The following is a 22,453-nucleotide window of genomic DNA, read 5'->3' on the forward strand; positions in this document are numbered from 1 at the left end:
CTTGTGTAAACCAACATCTGCAGTTCCTACCTGCACAAAACCAGTGCTCTGTGGTTTTAAAATAGCTCATTTCTAGTATTCCTTGATTGTAGACAAGCAAACCCTTTTTTTCCCCAGGGGGTGAAAATATCCAACACTAGGGGGGCACAGCTGCAAGATGAGAGGGGGGAAATTCAATGGCGATGTGTGGGGCAACATTTTTACACAGAGTGGTGGGGGCCTGGAACGCGCTGCCAGGGGTGGTGGTGGAGGCAGATACAATAGTGGCGTTTAAGAGGCTTTTAGATGGGCACATGGAATTGCAGGGAATAGTGGGACAAGTATCATGTACAGGCAGATGAGATCAGTTGGACTTGGCATCATGTTCGGCACAAACATTGTGTGCCTGGTCTTGCGCTGCGCTGTTCTACTTTCTTGCAAAAGCCATTACATAATACTTTTACACACCAGGCACCAACTGGGTATCACAAAATGCTGGAGTAACTCAGCGGGTCAGGCAGCATCTCTGGAGAGAAGGAATGGGTGACGTTTCGGGTCGAGACCCTTCTTCAGACTGATGTTATTCTTAACCCATTCCTTCTCTCCAGAGATGCTGCCTGACCCGCTGAGTTACTCTAGCATTTTGTGATACCTTCGATTTGTACCTGCATCTGCAGTTATTTTCATACTCAGGCATGAGCTGGGAGTTGCTAACCTAAACTTGAATTACATGCTCAAACTACAAATCAAAGAAGTACTGCGTTTGATTCTGTTCTGACAGGAACACGCGGGGAGAGAAACTGAAAGCTGTGTGGTTAAATTACGTTGCATTGTATGTTTAGACTGAACCAAGAGACCACCTGCAGGCAACCTGTGTGTTGTACATTCCCCGGCGATCCACTTCTGTAATTGTGCGACTTATATCATCCTCATTGCTTACATGGTCCCTCCTTCTCCAAGGTTTTGACCAGTGACTTTTGTAGATAGCCTCATGACCAGCGACACTTCCACTATTATTTAGTCATAGAATGACACAGGTGGAAACAGGCCCTTCAGCCCAACTTGCCCACACCAACCAACATGTTCCATTTACACTAGTCCCACTTGCCTGCATTTGGCCCAATATCCCTCTAAACCTGTCCTTTCCATGTACCTGCTGAAATGGTTCTTAAAAGTTGCGATAGTCCGTGCTTCACCTATCTCCTGACAGTTTGTTCCATACACCCAATAACCCTTTATGTGAAAAGATTACCCCTCAGATTCCTATAAAATCTTTCCCTCTTCACCCTTAAACCTATGCCCTCTGGTTCTCAATTCCCCTACTCTTGGCAAGAGACTGTTTGTCTACCTGATCTATTCCTCTCATGATTTTATACACCTCTATAAGATCACCCCTCATCCTCCTGCGCTCCAGAGAATAGAGTCCCAGCCTGCTCAACCTCTCCCTACAGCTCAGGCCTTGAGTCCTGAGTGTTTCTGGGTGTGATATGAGGTTCATAAGCTGCCACAAGATTCATAAGTTTTAGGAGAAGAATATTAGGCCATTCAGCCCATCAAGTTTACTCCGCCATTCAATCATGGCTGATCTATCTTTCCCTCTCAATCTCATTCTCCTGCCTTTGCCCCAAAACCCCTGGCAGCCGTACTCATCAAAAATGTGTCAATCTTTGCCTTAAAAATATCCATTGACTTGGTCTGTGGCAATGAATTCCATAGATTCACCACTGTCTGACTACAGAAATTCCTCCTCATCTCCTTTCTAAATGTATGTCCTTTTATTCTGAGGCTATGACCTCTGGTCCTACACTCTCCCACTAGTGGAAACACCCTCTCCACATCCACTGTATCCAGGCCTTTCACTATTCGGTAAGTTTCAATGAGGTCCCCCCTCATCCTTCTAAACTCCAGCGAGTTCCATCAAACCCAATGCCGTCAAACACTCATCATGTGCTAACCCAATCATTAGTGGGGGATCATTCTCGTAAACCTCCTCTGGGCACCTTCCGATGTGCAACACAGTCTGAAGAAGGGTCTCGACCCGAAGCATCACCCATTCCTTCTCTCCAGAGATGCTGCCTGAGTTACTCCAGCATTTTGTTGTCTATCTGCACTGTAACTTCCTGCAGCTCCGCTCCCACCCTGTCAACCTGTGGCACGTTTCCAGTCGAACAAACCCCTTGTAGCCGGTTTAATTATGCAAAGAGAAATTGTGCCCGTCATCCAAAACCGACAACCAAGTTTAATGATCTTGAAAAGATAGAAGTAAAAACATGCTGCAAGACACCACGGGATATTTCATCAGAAGGAGCTTCTAAATTAAGAATTAAATTTCTTTTCAAAGACAGTGAGCTATAACCTTCAAAAGGTGAAAAATGAAGGGGAATGAAGTGATACTAAAGAGTTCAGAAATGAAATTAAAAGCAATGGTGCTGACCAACGCAAATCATTATTTACTCCACTTCCCCACTGGCAGGTTCTCCCATTTTACCTTCATGAAACATTAACGACCTGGAGGGCATTGTCTAAAAGACTGGTAGGAACAGATCCAAGAGAAGCATTTAGAAGACACACAGGGAACCGCAAGTACTGGAATCCTGAGCAAAAAAACACAAAGTGCTGGAGTAACTCAGCGGGTCAGGTATCATCCGCATGGAAAGATGTGGAGGCCAAATCATTGGGTATTTTAAAAACTGAGATTGATAAGTTCTTGATTCGCAAGAGCATCAGAGGTTAAGGGGAAAAGGCATGAGAATGGGAGAAAGGTAGATCAGCCATGATTGAATGGCGGAGTAGACTCCTATGACCTATAAACTCGGAACACAAGAGGTTGCAGAGGGTGGTGTCACAGTCAGTAATGTTAGCACCGATCTTTGCATAAAACACTCTTGCATGTCTTGTGGTCCTCTGGGGTGATCTCCCTTCCCTTGTGCCCCTGAATGTCCAGCAGCGTAAGGTCCCTAGACTGTGGTCCTCCCCCTCAGAACCTTGGCATTGGCTGCGTCAGCGTAGGAAGGAACTGCAGATGCTGGTTTACACTGAAGATAGACACAAAGTGCTGGAGTAACTCAGCGGGACAGGCGGCTTCCCTGGAGAGAAGAGAAGGAATGGGTGACGTTTCGGGTCGAGACCCTTCTTCAGACTGAGAACCTCTCAGCGCGTCCCTCAGCACATACTCCTGCAGTCTGCAATATGCCAGTCGGCAACATTCCCTGGCAGAAATCGTACTCTGCTGGAAGACCAACAGGTTTGGGGCAGAACAATTAGATTCTTTCGAAGGTAGACACTAAAATGCTGGAGTAAATCAGCGAGTCAGGCAGCATCTCGGGAGAGAAGGAATGGGTGACATTTCGAGTCGAGACCCTTTTTCCCACTGGGTTGATGGTCTTCCAATAGAACTTGCTGCCCGTCCCTATGTTTATCCCTGGGAACATCCCGTAATTCATGACTGCAGTTATAATAACTTCTGAATTAACAGCATGCAGGCTCCTCCTTCTTAGGCCCCCTCGGCCATGGCTGACCATGGGTGATGCATCCTAGTTGGCTGCTCGCTCCACACCTCAGCATGCAGGCTATGATCAATGAAACTCCACTGCCCATTGACCTTTATCAGCACAACGATGTCTCAGGCCGGTCAGAACAATTTGAAAAGTTCAGTGCAATCTACTACAATCTCAACCAAATAATTAATACCGCCGTTATGATGCACACAAAGAAATTCATTCAGAGGGTCAGGCAGACCGGGTTTCATGTGCTAATTCTGTCTCTCCAGCAGAAAGCCTGACTTGCTGAGTGGTTTCCTGCAACACTTGCTTTCAACCTTGAGTGATACTTGAGTTCTCAAGTGCTGATTATTGGTTTGTTCGTGTGCATTTGTAACGCAGTTAATTGTCAAATGAATCAAGTGCGGGCAACGCCTCTTGTATTGTCGGGGCCGCCAGCAACGCCTGATCCACGCGATCTCTCGGCTGCTGCAGGGCCTCCAGCGGCCCACTCCACCGACACTGTGAGGTTATAAGTGTGAGGTTATCCACTTTGGTGGTAAGAATAGGAAGGCAGAGTATTATCTGAATGGTGTCAAGTTAGGAACAGGGGACGTACAACGAGATCTGGGTGTCCTAGTGCATCAGTCACTGAAAGGAAGCATGCAGGTACAGCAGGCAGTGAAGAAAGCCAATGGAATGTTGGCCTTCATAACAAGAGGAGTTGAGTATAGGAGCAAAGAGGTCCTTCTGCAGTTGTACAGGGCCCTAGTGAGACCACACCTGGAGTACTGTGTGCAGTTTTGGTCTCCAAATTTGAGGAAGGATATTCTTGCTATTGAGGGCGTGCAGCGTAGGTTTACTAGGTTAATTCCCAGAATGGCAGGACTGTCATATGTTGAAAGACTGGAGCGGCTAGGCTTGTGTGCACTGGAATTTAGAAGGATGAGAGGGATCTTATCGAAACGTATAAGCTTATTAAGGGGTTGGACACGTTAGAGACAGGAAACATGTTCCCAATGTTGGGGGAGTCCAGAACAAGGGGCCACAGTTTAAGAATAAGGGGTAGGCCATTTAGAACTGAGATGAGGAAAAACCTTTTTCAGTCAGAGAGTTGTGAATCTGTGGAATTCTCTGCCTCAGAAGGCAGTGGAGGCCAATTCTCTGAATGCATTCAAGAGAGAGCTAGATAGAGCTCTTAAGGATAGCGGAGTCAGGGGGTATGGGGAGAAGGCAGGAACGGGGTACTGATTGAGAATGATCAGCCATGATCACATTGAATGGCGGTGCTTGCTCGATGGGCCGAATGGCCTCCACCTGCACCTATTGTCTATTGTCTATTGAAACATTGACCTAGATATATTGACCGATGATCCCTCTGTCCTTCTCCCACGGCTGACCACAAAGAGTGACTGGGAGGCGTTGAATACAAGCCCACAGCCTGCTCACTGGCACTGATCCCCCCTTTCATCCGCCCTTTACACTGAATTGTAGAGAGAATCTTAAATAAAAATTGTAAAGCAAGTTTACCTTAAATTATTGTGTTACGTGATTGAAATTTTTTTTAAGGATATAGATTTGAAGAGAGAAGTTGGGAGGTCATGTTGCAGTTATATAAGACATTGGTGAGGCCACCTTTAGAGTATTGTGTTCAGTTCAAGTCAAGTCAAGTCAAGTCAAATTTATTTGTCACATACACATACACGATGTGCAGTGAAATGAAAGTGGCAATGCCTGCGGGTTGTGCACAAAAAGAATTACAGTTACAGCATATAAATAAAGTTAATAAGTTACTATTATTGTCGACAAAAATTTAGTCTCTGGGTTATAAAAGTTGACAGTCCTGATGGCCTGTGGGAAGAAGCTCCGTCTCATCCTCTCCGTTTTCACAGCGTGACAGCGGAGGCGTTTGCCTGATCGTAGCATCTGGAACAGTCCGTTACTGGGGACCATTTTATTGTCAAGCTGGAAAGGGTGCAGAGAACATTTACGAGGATGTTGCCAGGAGTCAAGGGCCTGAACTGCAGGGAGGGGTTGAGCAGGCTAGGACTCTATCCCTTGGAGCACAGGAGGATGTCGGGTGATCTTATAGAGGTGTATAAAATCATAAGAGGAATAGATCGGGTAGATACACAGAGTCTCTTGCCAGGAGATGGGGAATCAAGATCCAGAAGCCATAGGTTCAAGATGAGGGGGAAAGATTTAATAGGAACTGGAGGGGTAACTTTCTCACACCAAGGGTGGTGGGTGTATGGAAGGATCTGCCGGAGGAGGTAGTTGAGGCAGGGACTATTGCAACGTTCAAGAGACATTTCAGCAGGTACATGGATAGCACGGGATATGGGCCAAACGCAGGTGGGACGTGTGGATGGGACATGTTGTGTAAGAAAATAACTGCAGATGCTGGTACAAATCGAAGGTATTTCGCCCCCCTGACATCAGTCTGAAGAAGGGTCTCGACCCGAAACGTCACCCATTCCTCCTCTCCTGAGATGCTGAGTTACTCCAGCATTTTGTGAAATGGATGGGACATGTTGGTCGGTGTGGGGAAGTTGAGCCGAAGGGCCTGCTTCCACACTCTATGCCTCTAATATTTTTACAGGTATGTTGAATTGTCATCGAGTAACTTCTTTGTTTTCAACAGTCTGTGACACTTCTGCTGCACAGCCAGCGAAGATACATTTTTGACTACGATGTGACTGATCGACTCTACTCGGTCACCATGCCCAGCATGGTTCGACATACCATGCAAACCATCTGCTCCGTCGGGTATTACAGGAATATCTACACTCCGCCTGACAGCAGTGCCTCCATCATCCAAGATTACATGGAGGATGGCCGCTTGCTCCAGACATTGTTCCTTGGCACCGGGCGGATGGTGATCTACAAGTACACCAAGCTGTCCAAGTTCTCCGAGATTCTCTACGACACCACTCAGGTCAACTTCACGTACGACGAGGCGGCCGGTGTGATTAAAACCATCCAGCTGGTGCATGAAGGGTTCACCTGCACTGTCCGATTCAGACAAACAGGTCCACTGGTGGCACGGCAGATCTTTAGGTTCAGCGACGAAGACCTCGTCAACGCCCGGTTTGACTACAGTTACAATAACTTCCGGATTACCAGCATGCAGGCCATGATCAATGAAACCCCTCTGCCCATTGACCTGTATCGGCATGACGATGTCTCGGGCCGGTCCGAGCAGTTTGGGAAGTTCAGCGTGATCTACTACGATCTCAACCAAATCATCACCACCGCCGTCATGACACACACCAAGAAGTTCAACGCCAACGGCCAGGTGCGAGAAGTCCAGTTTGAGATCCTGAGATCCATCACCTACTGGATGACGGTCCAATACGACAACATGGGACGCACGATAATGTGCGAGGTGAGGGTGGGCCCCGATGCCAATCTCACCAAGCACTCCTACGAGTACGACGCCGACGGACAGCTCCAGACCGTGTCCATTAACAACAAGCCCCAGTGGCGATACAACTATGACCTGAACGGCAACATCAACTTGATGAGCTACGAAAACAGCGCCCATGTAACCCCGCTGAGATACGACCTGCGAGACAGGATCAACAGGTTCGGGGAGGTGCCGTACAGGATGGACGAGGACGGCTTCCTCCAGCAGCGAGGAGACACCATGTTCGACTACAACTCCAACGGCCTGCTCGACAGAGCGTACAGTACCACCGGAGGCTGGAGCATGCTGTACCGCTACGACGGGCTCGGGAGACGCGTAGCCCGTAAGACTAACGCCGCCCAACACCTGCAGTTCTTCTACGCCGACCTCATTAACCCAACCAGGGTGACTCACATTTACAACCACACCAACTCTGAGATCACGTCCCTCTACTACGACCTCCAGGGCCATCTGATCGCCATGGAGATCAGCAACGGCGAAGAGTTCTACGTGACCTGTGACAACACGGGAACTCCCCTGGCTGTCTTCAGCAATTCTGGACAGGTTATTAAGCAGATGCAGTACACGCCTTACGGAGATATCTACCAGGATACCAATGCAAATTTCCAAGTGGTTATTGGTTTTCACGGAGGGCTTTACGACCCCCTGTCTAAGCTCCTGCATTTAGGCCGCCGTGATTATGATGTCGTGTCTGGCCGCTGGACCACGCCAAACTATGACCTCTGGAAGGACTTAAATAACAATCTCTCTCCATTCAACCTGTATTCATTTAAAAGTAACAACCCGGTCAGCACTGTCCAGGACATCGCACAATTCACTACAGGTAAGGATTGATGCATAACTTGGTCTTATGTGCAAAGGAGGTTTTGGTGCACAGGAGATGTGTCGGAAGGAACTGCAGATACTGGTTCACATCGAAGATAGACACAAAATGCTGGAGTAACCCAGCAGGAGAGGCAGCATCGCCGGAGAGAAGGAATGGGCGACATTTCGGGTTGAGACCGTCTGAAGAAGGGTCTCGAACCAAAACATCACCCATTCCTTCTCTCCAGAGACGCTGCCTGACCCACTGAGTTACTCCAGCATTCTGTGTCTGTTTTTGGTGCAAAGGAGATCTCAAATACCTTAAAAGCTATTAAATTATGGTCAACGTTTATGTAAGAGTCGGCATGTAAGAGCTGAAGTTTAGAACATTAATCTGTTTCATTTGAACTTAGTTTAGTTGAGAGATACATAGCAGAAACAGGCCCTTCGGCACACCAAGTCCACGCCGGCCAGTGATCCCCGCACACTAACCCTATCCCATCTGACACTAGCGACAATTTACAATTTTACCTAGTTTTATCTCCGACAAATTTACAATTTGCAATTAACCTACAAACCTGTACGACTTTGGAGTGTGGGAGGAAACCGGAGTAACCGGAGAAAAACCACTCAGGTCACGGGGAGAACGTACAAACTCTGTACAGACAGCACTCATAGTCAGGATTTGTCCTAGGGTAAGGCACAACTCTACAGCTGCACCACCCTTTGACGCCTCTTTGAAGATGGCTTTCCATTCAGGTTAAAGTAGAGGGGATACAACTTTCATTGGAAAGGAGGAATTCAGCAGGTCAGGCAGCATCTGGGAAAGGAAACGACAGACAACATTTTGGGGCAGGACCATTCTTCAGAGGTCTTCAGATCTCCATTCCCTCTCCAAATGCCGCCTGACCTGCTGGGTTCCTCCAGCACTTTGTGTTTGACTCAAGACTCCAGCATCCACAATCTTTTGTATGTCCACAGTTTTCATGAGACATGTTTAATATTCCATTTAATTGTCAGCCCTTCTAAAGGATTTGATTGTTCTGTGTGGATTTATTTTTCACAATCATAACAATTGGAATGGAGGAGAACACAAGAAACAAGGGCAACATGCAATCTGCTGGAGGGACTCAGCGTGTCGAGAAGCATCTGAGGGCAAAAAGGGAGGTCAATGTTTTGGGCCTAAACCCAGCACGCTGTAGAGTAACAGTGATGCATTGATTCTGCTTCTAAAATTTAGTTCCATTAGCTTCAATAAAGACAAATTTAATAAGATATTACATATCTTATTAAGTGCCAGATGACGGCGCGGTGGCGCAGCAGTAGAGTTGCTGCCTTACGCGCCAGGGACCTGAGTTCGATCGTGACTATGTACGGAGTTTGTACGTTCTCCCCGTGACCTGCGTGGGTTTTCCCCGAATGCTCTGGCTTCCTCCCACATCCCGAAGACGTACAGGTTCGTCGGTTAATTAGCTTCGGAGAAATTGTAAATTGCCCCTAGAGTGTAGGATAGTGTTAGTGTCCGGGTCTGAAGAAGGGTCTCAACCCGAAACGTCGCCCATTGCTTCTCTCCCGAGATGCTGCCTGACCTGCTGAGTTACTCCAGCATTTTGTGGATAAATAGTGTCCGGGATGATCACTGGTCAGCGTGGACTCGGTGGGCTGAATGGTCTGTTGCCGCACTGTATCTCTAAAGTCTAAAAGAGACCAGATATATAACGTAAGAATATACTTAAGGAGGACGGAACAGTTCTAGGGGCGGACACGCCAGCCAGCACTACGTGGGGAACGTAATGGAATCAACACTGAAGGAGAGAATAGAAAGCCACTTTGCAATGAAAAGTATAATAATGAATTACCAGCATTGATTTCAAAAGAGGAGTTCTAGATTGATTGGCCTTATTGAATATTTTGCAGATGTAACAGGGAGTGTAGACAATTATAATGCAGTAGAAAGGAAATCTATCTCAATTTCCAAAGGGCCTTTGATAAAGTATTCCTTAATAGAGTAATGATTGTCAGATAATATGGAGTTAGAAAACAAGTAGCAGATGGATTGCTGACTGGCTTCAGGATAGAGAGCAGTTTAGTTTAGTTTTGTTTATTGTCACATGTACCGAGGTGCGGCAAAAAGCTTTTGTTGCGTGCTAACCGGTCAGCAGAAAGACATTACATGATTGCAATCGATCCATTTACAGTGCATAGAGAGATTTAAGAGTATGGAGCGATTGTAACATGTGTTTGTAGATTTGCTTCTGTGGCTAGCACACAAATAGTCGCCTGTTGGGCACCATCTTGGATGGAGAGTGGGAGTCATAAGATTAATAGATCATAAGATCTGAAGTGTGTAGGAATGAACTGCAGATGCTGGTTTAAATCAAAGGTAGACACAAAATGCTGGAGTAACTCAGCGGGACTGGGCAGCATCTCTGGAGAGAAGGAATGGGTGACGTTTCGGATTGAGACCCTTCTTCAGATCAAAAGTGATAGGAGTAGAATTAGGCCATTTGTCCAATCAAGTACTTCGCCATTCAATCATGGCTGATCTATCTCTCCCTCCTAGCCCCATTTTCCTCCCTTCTCCCCATAACCTCTGACACCCATACTAATCAAGAATCTATCTATCTCTGTCTCAAATATATCCACTGACTTGGCCTCCACAGCCTTCTGTGGCAAAGAGTTCCACAGATTCACCACCCTCTGACTAAAGAAATTCCTCCTCATCTCCTTCCTAAAAGAGTGTCCTTTAATTCTAAGGCTGTGACCTCTTGTCACAGACTCTCCCACTAGCTGGGATGTTGGCCGATGTGGGCAAGTTGGGCCAAAGGGCCTGTTTCCATACTGTATCACTCTATGACTAGTGGAAGCATCCTCTCCACATCCACTCTATCCAAGCCTTTCTCTATTCTGTACATTTCAATGAGGTGCCCCCTCTTCTAAACTCCAGCGAGTACAGGCCCAGTGCCAACAAAAGGAGATTGGCGGTCAAGGAGATTCACAATGGAAGAAGGGGATTATTAGTGGTCCATAGGGATCGGGGCTGGGACCACTGTTGTTCCCAGTGTAAATCAACAATTAGTGGTTTACACAATGCTGGTTTACAGAAAAGGAAAGACACAAAGCGCTGGACTAATTCAGCAGAAACTCAGTCTATGTTCTCCGAATAGACACAGAATGCTGGAGTAACAGCGGGTCAGGCAGCATCGCTGGAGAAAAGGAATAGGTGACGTTACGGGTCGGAACCCTTCTTCAGACTCCAGAGATGCTCTCGGACCTGCTGAGTTACTCCAGCACTTTGTGTCTTTTTTTTAACCCAAGGAATATATCAGTCCTGCATCTCCCCCTGTCAGGATGCATCAGAATTTTCTAATGCCTCAATAAGAACATCCCACTTTGTTCTACGCTCTCAAGGGTATAGACCTTGTCTGCTTAATCTCTATTCATAGGGAAACCCTCCCTCCCCACACCATGAGCAATCACCTTCCCCGATACAAGTGAATCTCCCTCAGTTTAGCTTAGAGATACAGCGTGGAAACAGGCCCTTCGGCCCACTGAGTCCGCACCGACCAGCGATCACTGCACATTAACACTATCCTACGCACACAAAGGACAATTTTACAATTTTACATTTATACCAAGCCAATTAACCTACAAACCTGCACGTCTTTGGAGTGCGGGAGGAAACTGAAGATCTTGGAGAAAACCTACGCAGGTCATGGGGAGAACGTACAAACTCCGTACAGACAAGCACCCGTCTCTGGTGCTGTAAGGCAGCAACTCTACCGCTGCGCCACCGTGCTTTGTTCTTATTTTTCTGTTATTGAGATGTTAGGCACGGTGGCGCAGCGGTAGAGTTACTGCCTTACAGTGAATGCAGCGCCGGAGACTCGGGTTCGATCGTGACTACGGGCGCCGTCTGTACGGAGTTTGTACGTTCTCCCCGTGACCTGCGTGGGTTTTCTCCGAGATGTTCGGTTTCCTCCCACACACCAAAGACGTACAGGTATGTAGGTTAATTGGCTGGGCAAATGTAAAAATTGTCCCTAGTGGGTGTAGGATAGTGTTAGTGTGTGGGGATCGCTGGGCGGCGCGGACCCGGTGGGCCGAAGGACCTGTTTCTGCGCTGTATCTCTAAATCTAAAAAATCTAAATCTTGTATTGCTCTAAATGTGCAAGAACTGTCAGCTAAATATGATCCTACATTGATCTATCATACTTTATGCTAGCTTTTTATATTTCCTGGCTACCTTTATTTGTATTGATACACCAACATGTGGTATTTTGATATAATTTATTGATTAGATTAGCTAATCTAATATGAGCCTCGTAACCTCCAATGCCTGTATGGATCAAGTAAGTGCATTTATTCCAAAAATGTCGTACTTTCAGCCATGAAGGAGCCCTGGGTTATTGAATTAAATGTACTTTTACATGGAATTTTCAAATGCCTTATTAACCAGGTAAAACTCTTCACTATTTTAAATGGATTATTTTCAGAAATGGTCCAATCATAGGTTTGGATACATGGCATTGAAAGAACTGTTTATTTTTTCTTATTATGCATGGCAGAGTGAACAGATTTTTAAGAACTATGAATTGTTTATGACTAAGGTAACATCTGAGCCTTTCTTTAAAAAGACTGCTTCAAGCAGTTATTTCCATCGAGTCTGAGACTGATTCCAGACGGATCAAAATAAATGTAGCCAAGGCACAAAGTGGGATTTATTCATAATTTATTGTACTCTCAAGAATACCAAGTTATCACTTCAGACAGAAGTCCCTGTAGACATATGTGCATAGCTCCTGATACAATCCTGCAGGGAACACTGGAAAACAGTCAATAATCTAATATACATTCACAATCTGAATCAACACTCACATAGAGTCATAGAGTCGTGGAAACAGGCCTTTCAGCCCAACTTGCCTGCACCTGGCCAATATGTCCCATCTACACTAATCCCACCTACCTGCATTTGGCCCATATCCCTCTATCCCTGCAGTAGGAAGGAACTGCAGATGCTGGTGTACACCGAAGATAGGCACAAAATGCTGGAGTAACTCAGCGGGACAGGCAGCATCTCTGGAGAGAAGGGATGGGTGACATTTCGGGACTGAAGAAGGGTCTCGACCTGATACGTCACCCGTTCCTTCTATCCAGAGATGCTGCCTGTTCCACTGGGTTACTCCAGATCAATGTCATATGGTGGTCGTGGAGAGGAATGAAGTTGAAGATTCAGCAAAAGGGGTTGTTGGCTCATCAATGGAATGGGATGAATGGCAAACCTCTACTTGCCAGATACGGCACAGACTTAATTCTGCAACTCCCATTTTTTCTGATGGTTGCCAATCCTTTATCAGTTCACATACATCCTACCGGCCAAAGTTGAAATCATAAGAGTGTACCTAATCTCTTATGGTACCATCACAAGTTTTAAGAAACATTTGGACAGGTGCTTGGGTTTAGAGGAATATGGGCCAAACGCTGGCAGGTGGGACTAGTGTAGATGGGGCACCTTAGTCAGAGTGAGCAAGTTGGGCCAACGGGCCTGTTTCCACGCTGCATGAATCCAACTCTATTGCTAAGTTGGTGGGTCCTTTAAGATGTTTGTAACTTATGATACATAGAAACATAGAAACATAGAAAATAGGTGCAGGAGTAGGCCATTCGGCCCTTCGAGCCTGCACCGACATTCAATATGATCATGGCTGATCATCCAACTCAGTATCCCGTACCTGCCTTCTCTCCATACCCCCTGATCCCTTTAGCCACAAGGGCCACATCTAACTCCCTCTTAAATATAGCCAATGAACTGGCCTCAACTACCTTCTGTGGCAGAGAATTCCACAGATTCACCACTCTGTGTGAAAAAAAACTTTCTCATCTCGGTCCTAAAAGACTTTCCCCTTATCCTTAAACTGTGACCCCTTGTTCTGGACTTCCCCAACATAGGGAACAATCTTCCTGCATCTAGCCTGTCCAACCACTTAAGAATTTTGTAAGTTTCTATAAGATCCCCCCTCAATCTTCTAAATTCCAGCGAGTACAAACCGAGTCTATCCAGTCTTTCTTCATATGAAAGTCCTGCCATCCCAGGAATCAATCTGGTTGATACAGTGATCTTTTGTCTAGAAGTTGGATAGTTAGTATTTGTTTCTCACGCCGAAGAACCACGGTCAGATGTATCTATTCTTTACTAGGCAATTATCAGGGGAAATAGCACTCATTGGGAAAACGGGACAATTAAACATTTAACACACATTTTCCAGTATCAGGTGCCTATTTAATTATGTTACTCATCCAGGTCACACGACCTCCCTTACCTAACTAATTTAGAGGTCAAACGTGCAACCTTTCTCTGTGATGTTTAGGGTTGGGACCCTTCCTCAGACCGCCGACCCAAAACGTCACCTATCCATTTTTTCCCACAGATGCTGCCTGACCTGCTGAGTTACTCCAGCACTTTCTGTCTTTTTTTTTGTTGTAAACCAGCATCTGCAGTTCCTTGTATCTCCTATGATCTTCTATGGAATTCATCTTTGGTTGCACTGTCGACCAGTAACACTATTATGGTCACCAAGTATAATGGTTATTCATTTACAGTATTAATTATTATATATTTATCTATGTGTTATTGTATTTATGGGCCTGTTAAGGTGCAGCATGTAAGAATTTCATTTTCCCATTGCCAGTACATATGACAATTAAACACTCTTGACTCTCTAAAGGGTGCAACCCAATTTCTAGAGATTTTTCTTTAAATGATAGTTTAGTTTAGTTTAGTTTAGAGATAACAGGAAACAGGCCCTTCACGCCAACCAGTGATCCCCGCGCACTAACACTATCCTACACTCACTAGGGACAATTTGACATTCATGCCAAGCCAATTAACCTACAAACTTGACCGTTTTTGGAGTGTGGGAGGAATCCAAAGATCTCGGAAAAAAAACCCAGGCAGGTCACAGGGAGAACGTAAAAACTCCGTACAGACAGCACCCGTGGCTAGGGTGGAACCCGGGTCTCTGGCACTGTGAGGCAGCAACTCTACCGCTGCGCCACCATGCAGTAATACCGACGAAAAAGTTAAAATGCCGTTGATACTCCTGACTTGCAGATTTCTTCCTACTTTCTGTCAAATGGTCCTGGGTGACTGATTGCTTTAATGGTTGAGCAGCATTCTTATTTCAGATGTGTCAAGATTTATGAATATTTCATTTTTTAAAAGCTGTTAAGGATGCTGAAAGCTACAAGGCGGACTGACAGATAATTGTACTGAAAGGGCTGTACAAACATATAATGAATTTCATTCAGTGTCAGAGTTTGATGCACCAAATTCAATCAGTGTGAAATTAAAAAAAGGAGTTGATTCTGTTCCAGACAGTTGCAAGAACCATCACTAATCTGCTTCAAAGAAAAGTGCTTATTTTAGCTGCGAGCTATTCATCATTCTTTTGCAGGGACAGTAAATGACAATTTGCTCCATGATATGCAAAGTGTAATCAGGTGATGGTGCTTTCCAAAAAATATCTCTTTGAGCAAAAGAACATTAGAATGCAATTTGGACCTTTTAGTTATGATGCATTTATTGGGCTGCTTACAACCCAGCGGTATGAATATTGATTTCTCCAACTTCAAGTAACCCTTGCATCCCCTCTCTCTCCATCCCTCCCCCACCCTAATTCTCCGGCTAGTCTAACTGTCCTCCTGATGGATTTCACTGATTGCAAGCCTCGTTCTCACATTCCCCTCAGCTAACAATGAACCATTCTACATTTCCTTGATATAAGAAAATAACTGCAGATGCTGGTACAAATCGAAGGTATTTATTCACAAAATGCTGGAGTTACTCAGCAGATCAGGCAGCATCTCAGGACAGAAGGAATGGGTAACGTTTCGGGTCGAGATCCTTCTTCAGTCTGAAGAAGGGTCTCGACCCGAAACGTCACCCATTCCTTCTCTCCTGAGATGCTGCCGGACCTGCTGAGTTATTCCAGCATTTTGTGAATAAATATATTTCCTTGATCATCGTCTGCTTTGATCGGTAATTTTCACACCTTACTCGTCAATATCTCTCGTCTCCCTCTCCCCTGAATCTCAGGGTGAAGAAGGGTCTCGACCTGAAACGTCGCCCATTCTCTCTCTCCTGAGATGCTGCCTGTCCCGCTGAGTGACTCCAGCATTTTGTGTCTATCTTATGTATAAACCAGCATCTGCAGTTCCTTCCTATGCATTTTTTTGCTGCCAGTTCATGTGAAAGAAGCAGAATTAGGCCATTTGGCCCATCAAGTCTACTCTGCCATTAAATCATGGCTGATCTTTACACAGAGGCTGGTGGTCCCCGGAACGTGCTGCCAGGGGTGGAGACAGATATGATAGTGGGTTTTAGGAGGCTTTTAGCTAGGCTCATGGATATGCCGGGAATAGAGGAGTGCAGGTCAAATGGTTTAGCTTAGAGTCATGGAGTGATCCAGCATGGAAACAGGTCCTTTGGCCCATCATGTACCAGCATGTACACTAGTCCATATCCTTCACGACAGATATTGTGTGGCAAAGAGCATGTTCCGGTATTCTACTTTTCTATGCTCTCTGTTCTAAGTCCATGACAATGCAAGAGGTGGTCCATAATGTTCTATGACAAGATAGGATTAAGGTTGGTTCAAGAACCTGATAGTTGTGGATGAAGAATGTGGTTTAGTGTAATGATGACATAACTAAGGGTGGCACAGGTGGCGAGCTACTGCCTCACAGCGCCAGAGACCCGATTTTGATCCTGACTACAGCTGCTGCCTGCGTGGAGTTTGTACCTTCTCCCTGGGACCACGTGGGTTTTCTCCGGGTGCACCAGTTTCCTCCCAGATTCCAAAGGCAGTGCAGGTTTGTAGATTAATTGGCCTTTGTAAATTCTCCCTCGTGTGAAGGGAGTGGGTGAGAAAGTGGGATAACATGGAACCAGTGTACGGGTGATCGCTGGTCGGTACGGACTCGGTGGGCCGAAGAGCCTGTTTCCCCTGCTGTATCTCTAAACTAAACTAAACTGCCAGATCCCAGGTGCATAAAGAATTGAGTGGCCCTGACTGTGATTTCACATTCCATGACCGGTAGTGTATTTTACTTCTAGACACAAAATGCTGGAGTAACTCAACGGGTCAGGCAGCATCTCAGGAGAGAAGGAATGGGTGACGTTTCGGGTCGAGACCCTTCTTCGGTCTCGACCCGAAACGTCACCCATTCCTTCTATCCTGAGATGCTGCCTGTCCCGCTGAGTTACCCCAGCATTTTGTGTCTACCTTCGATTTGAACCAGCATCTGCAGTTATTTTCCTACATACTTTACTTCTAGTTTAGTTTAGAGATACAGCGGGGAAACAGGCCCTTCGGCCCACCGAGTCCGCACCGACCAGCGATCACCCGCGTGCTAGCTCTATCCTGCACACTAGGGACAATTTACAGAAGCCAATTAACCTACAAACCCGCACCTCTTTGGAATGTGGGAGGAAACCGGAGAACCTGCAGAAAACCCACAGTCACAGGGAGAACGTGCACACTTCGTACAGACTGCACCCGTGGTCAGGATCGAACCCGGGTCTCTGGCAACGTAAGGCAGCAACTCTACCGCTGCACCACTGTGCCGCCTAAATATAGAAATATAATAGTTCCTATTTCTGGTAAGCTCGTTTTGAAAATAAATCACATTCAACGAAAGTGGCCAAGCCTTGTTTTAATTTGAAACTGTGAAAATGCAAAAACTCGCATTATGTTAAGTGGAGAGGCCAGACTGCTGTTTGTGGTTCACTGTCATCTAAACCTGCTCTGGAATTAAAACTATCATAGCCCCTGGGACAATTTATGCAGAATTCTGTGCAGAAAATGATGCTATATACATGTTAAGTGTAGGTTTTTGGAGTTTGGCACAGGATGATACCGAACTATTTATAGTCATCAGGTATCACAAAATGCTGGAGTAACTCAGCGGGTCAGGCAGCATCTCTGGAGAGAAGGAATGGGTGACGTTTCGGGTCAAGACCCTTCTTCAGTCTGAAGAAGGTTGTTGACCCGAAATGTCACCCATTCCTTCTCTCCAGAGATGCTGCCTGACCTGCTGAGTTACTCCAGCACTCTGTGAAACGTCACCTATCCATGTTCTCCACAGATGCTGCCTGACCCGCTGAGTTACTCCAGCATTTTGTGATACCTTTGATTTGTACCAGCATCTGCAGTTATTTTCCTACACATTTATAGTCATCATGTGTGTCACAGTGAGATCACCAGTGAGTCATATGCACAGATTGACAAAGTCTTTACAGCAACATGTTCTGTTCGGGGGAAAATCGGGGAAAAACAGAGATTATTAGTCATGTTTCTCAGCAAAGTATATATTTTAACTATCAGAAACATTAAAATACAGAACAGTACAGCACAGGAACAGGCACTTTGGGTGCTGGACATGATGCCAAACCCAATGCTTACCTGCCTGCACATAATTCATATTCCTCCATTCCCTACATAATCCAACCTTTCATTTCATATTTCTTGAATAAACCAATTTATATTTTACAATTAAGATCTGCTTTAGTCTGAAGAAGGGTCTCGGCCCGAAACGACACATGTTCCTTCGATATATCCAGAGATGCTGCCTTTCCCGCTGAGTTACTCCAGCATTTTGTGTCTATCTTCAGTGTAAACCAGCATCTGCAGTTCCTTCCTACACATTTCATCAGCTTTAGATTTGTTAATCCATGTCCCTGCAATGCCAACACTTTTTGTTTTGAATACCAAAAATATTTAACATGTATTTTTAAATCCCAGTCTTTATCCAAATTAATTCATTCAAGCCACTACTCATTACATCCATTATATGAAGCTTCACATATTTTGTGTTTAAAGGAATGTGGAAACGGGTATGTTTGTTCTTTGGAACTAGTTGCATGCAAAAGTGTTGACCCCCAATATAGACAATGGAATTGAATGCACAAAGATGAATACCATCCATGACATGCATTTGGTCCCAGCGTAAGCGATGCATTTCTAGCATTGTCTGTAAGCATTAAATTCAATTAAACTTGAGCAATTTTGGGCCTCATATCTGAGGAATGATATACTGCCGTTGGAGAGGGCCCAGAGAAGGTTTATGAGAATGATCCCAAGAACGATTGGGTTAACATATGGTGAGCGTTTGACGGCACTGGGCCTGTACTCGCTGGAGTTTAGAAGGATGAGGGGGGACCTCATTGAAACTTACCGAATAGTGGAGGGCCTGGATAGAGTGGATGTGGGAGGTTGTTTCCACTAGTGGGAGAGTCTAGGACAAGAGGTCATAGCCTCAGAATTAAAGAAAGCACCTTTAGAAAGGAGATGAGAAGGAATGGCTTTATCCAGAGGGTGGTGAACCTGTGAAGGCCGTGGAGGCCAAGTCAATAGATATTTTGAAGGCAGAGATTGACAAATTCTCGATTAGTACAGGTGTCAGGGATTATGGGGAGAAGGCAGGATAATGGGGTTAGGAGGGAGAGATAGATCAGCCATGATCGAATGGTGGAATAGACTTGATGGGCCAAATGGCCAAATTCTGCTCCTATCACTTTTGAACTCATGAACTTCTCATCCATTGTCATCCAAACATTTATAGAGCACGTAAATTAATACGATATTTCTCCTCAATTGATAGCAGAAACTTAAATGCATTCTTTTCATCTCTAACCTCTATCAGTTCCATGATATCCTCAGTAACTCAACAGGAAATCTATGAGAACATGATGAGTCTTGTGTCTCGCTAGTCCCTGACATCTCACGGTGTCATACTTAAAAGTCTGATTCTGCAAAATAGTCCATTTTAGCATCCTGCCATCTCAAAATATTCAAAGGCATTGCAATAGATTACAGCTGAACAATCTTCCAAATGTGTTTCATTAAAAAAAGACACAGAACATCCTTCTTCCCTGCTAGTTTTTGCTGAGCTTGATAATCTGCCGTCAGCCAGGAGTGGCATTAAGGATTTACAAGGGACTGCTAACACTAATGTTAATAACCATTTGCCTTCTGTTCCTGCTCATCAATCCTGGCACCATTGCTTCTAAGTGGGCACCTCATTAGCAGCAGCAGCAGCAGCTCATAGAGTCATGGAGCACTTCGAAGCACTTCCCACTGGAAGGCGACTCCGGACTGTCAAAGCAGCCACAGCTAGACATAAAAACAGCTTTTTTCCATGAGTGATAGTTCTACTCAATAACCAAAGTCTGTAGTCTCTTTTTTGCTCTGGTTTATTTTCACCCACATGTTTAGACCGTAATGTTGTATCCCTATTGTTTTGATGTGGTTATGCTTTATTCTTAATTGTTAACTGTATGTTTGTGTTGTCATTTGTGAGCGGAGCACCAAGGCACATTCCTTGTATATGCACATACTTGGCCAATAAACTTATTCATTCATTCATTCATTCATTCATTCATTCATACAGTGTGGATACAAGATCTTCGGCCCAACTTGACCACACCAACCAACATGTCCCATCTACACTAGTCCCACCTGCTTGTGTTTGGCCCATATCCCTCTAAACGTGTCCTAAAGGTTCAATGGTTCTTCATTATCACGTGCACCAAGGTACAGTGAAATTCATTTTTGCATACAAAAATGCCACACATAAGTACAATTCCCAATTAAAAGCAGAATGTATAGAAACAGCCCACTGAGTCCAAATGCAAGAATCGCTAGGTCCACATGCAAAAGTCCTATCCATGTACCTGCCTAAATGTTTCTTAAACGTTGCAATAGCTGCAGTGATACAATAGCATCAGCTACCTCCTCTGGCAGCTTGTTCCATACACCCGCCACCCTTTGTGTAACAAAGTTGACCGTCAGGTTCCTATTAAATCTTCCCCCTCTCACCTTAAACCGATGTCCTCTGGTTCTCGATTCCCCTACAGTGGGCAAGACACTCTGTGCTTCTACCTAATCTATTCCTCTCATGATTTTGTACATGGAGTGAAATGACAGAATAAAATCAGAACCATCCTAGTTATGCAAAGAACAATGAAAATCACTGCCTCAAAAGGCTCTGAACGGTGACTTAACTGCAATTTCCAAGAGGAAAATCAGGAGGTATTTGTATTAGAGTGCCAGGGAATATTCAACTGAAAATAGTTGAGATGAATGGTGGAAACGGCTGCATGTTTAAACAACCTACTGCTGTTCCCATTTTCAGATCCTTCAGGCAGGAACCAGTTGAACAGGCGCAGTAAATCAATTTTGTGCAATGGAAATTTCAATGAACAGCAGGACTTAGCAATTGTCTGCTTCGTGTGTTGCAGTCTGTTTAAACTTCTTCAGAAAGGGCTTTGGAAAATGTACTTCCTCGGTACATGCAGTGGTACAGGAAATCCAGCTGACAATATATGTGGCTCAGCATTTCCACCAGCATTCATATTACAACCTCAGGGCAGCAGAGTGGTACAGTTGATGAAGCTGCTGCCTCACACATTAGAGACCCTGGTTCGATTCTGACCTCAGGTGCTGCCTGTGTGGAATTTGCATGTTCTCCCTGGGACCTTGTGGGTTTCCTTCGGGTGCTCTGGTTTTCCGCCCACATCCCAAAGGCACGTGAGTTTGTAGGGTTAAGCTTTTCACTGTACCTTGGTACACATGACAATAAACTAAACTGAAGGGGAAACTAAAACTGAAACTAATTGGCCACCATAAAATTGTACCTAGTATGTGGAGAGTGGAAGCAAAAGTGAGATAACGTAGAACTAGTGTGAATGGGTGTGTAGGAAGGAACTGCAGATGGTGGTTTAAACCGAAGGTAGACATAAAAATGTTGGAGTGACTCTGGAGAGAAGGAATGGGTGACGTTTCGGGTCGAGACCCTTCTTCAGACTTGAAAAGTCATCCATTCCTTCTCTCCAGAGATGCTGCCTGACCCGCTGAGTTACTCCAGCTTTTTGTGTCTAACTTTAGTGTGAATGGGTGAACGATCATTAGCATGGACTCGATGGCCAAATGGCCTGCTTTCATGCTGTACCTCTGAACATAGACTTCAGACTCGCGTATCATACAAAGTACCAAAGGCATGTCCAAACCAATCTCTCTTCGATTAGATTACTACCCAGATATCATGTGTTTCTGGCCATGATTAATCCTGTTTTTTTCTCCTTTCCTGTCCCAAAATGTCACCTATCCATTTTCTCCACCGATGTTGCCTGACTTGCTCCAGCATACTTTGTGTCTATCATTACTATCAGAGTAGATAGACACAAAATGCCGGAGTAACTCAGCGGGATAGGCAGCATCTCTGGAGAGAAGAAATGGGTGATGTTTCAGGTCGAGACCCTTCTTCAGTTTCACCCCTAAATGTCACCCATTCCATGTCTCATAAGGTCATAAGGAATAGGAGTAGAATTAGTCCATTCGGCCTATCAAGTCTACTCTGCCATTCAATCTTGGCTGATCTATCTCTCACTCCTCACCCTATCTCCAGAGATGCTGCCTGCCTCGCTGATTTTGAATTTTGGTCTATTATTACTTACGGAGTTGTTTGAGACTGGGTGTTTTCACTTTGCAAAAGACCTTGTTGCAAGAGTCCAGACCTTACAAGGGCAAACTCTGCTCCATTTTGCCATTACATATATGCCTCTACGCCCACTGTTTGTTTTAGCCCAGTCATGTTGTTTATTCACTCTCCATACTGACCGCAGTATTATTTCCTCCCACTGTTTCACCTTATCCAAGGTTAGCTCCATTCATCCTGATTTATCTTTGATAGTTCATAAAG

General features: G+C 45.1%; 1 protein-coding gene across 7 annotated transcripts in view; it reads left to right on the top strand.

The window, feature by feature from the left end:
• Window positions 1-22,453, top strand: part of tenm1 (teneurin transmembrane protein 1) — a 1,669,493-nt gene that overhangs the window by 1,640,210 nt on the left and 6,830 nt on the right. For all 7 annotated transcript variants that reach the window (XM_078412545.1, XM_078412546.1, XM_078412547.1 and 4 more), the window contains one exon: window positions 6,103-7,711. In XM_078412545.1, the coding sequence (XP_078268671.1) occupies window positions 6,103-7,711 (1,609 nt within the window). The remainder of the gene's footprint in view (window positions 1-6,102; window positions 7,712-22,453) is intronic.

Source organism: Rhinoraja longicauda, chromosome 15 (genome assembly GCF_053455715.1).
Source record: "Rhinoraja longicauda isolate Sanriku21f chromosome 15, sRhiLon1.1, whole genome shotgun sequence".
Classification (NCBI taxonomy): domain Eukaryota; kingdom Metazoa; phylum Chordata; class Chondrichthyes; order Rajiformes; family Arhynchobatidae; genus Rhinoraja; species Rhinoraja longicauda.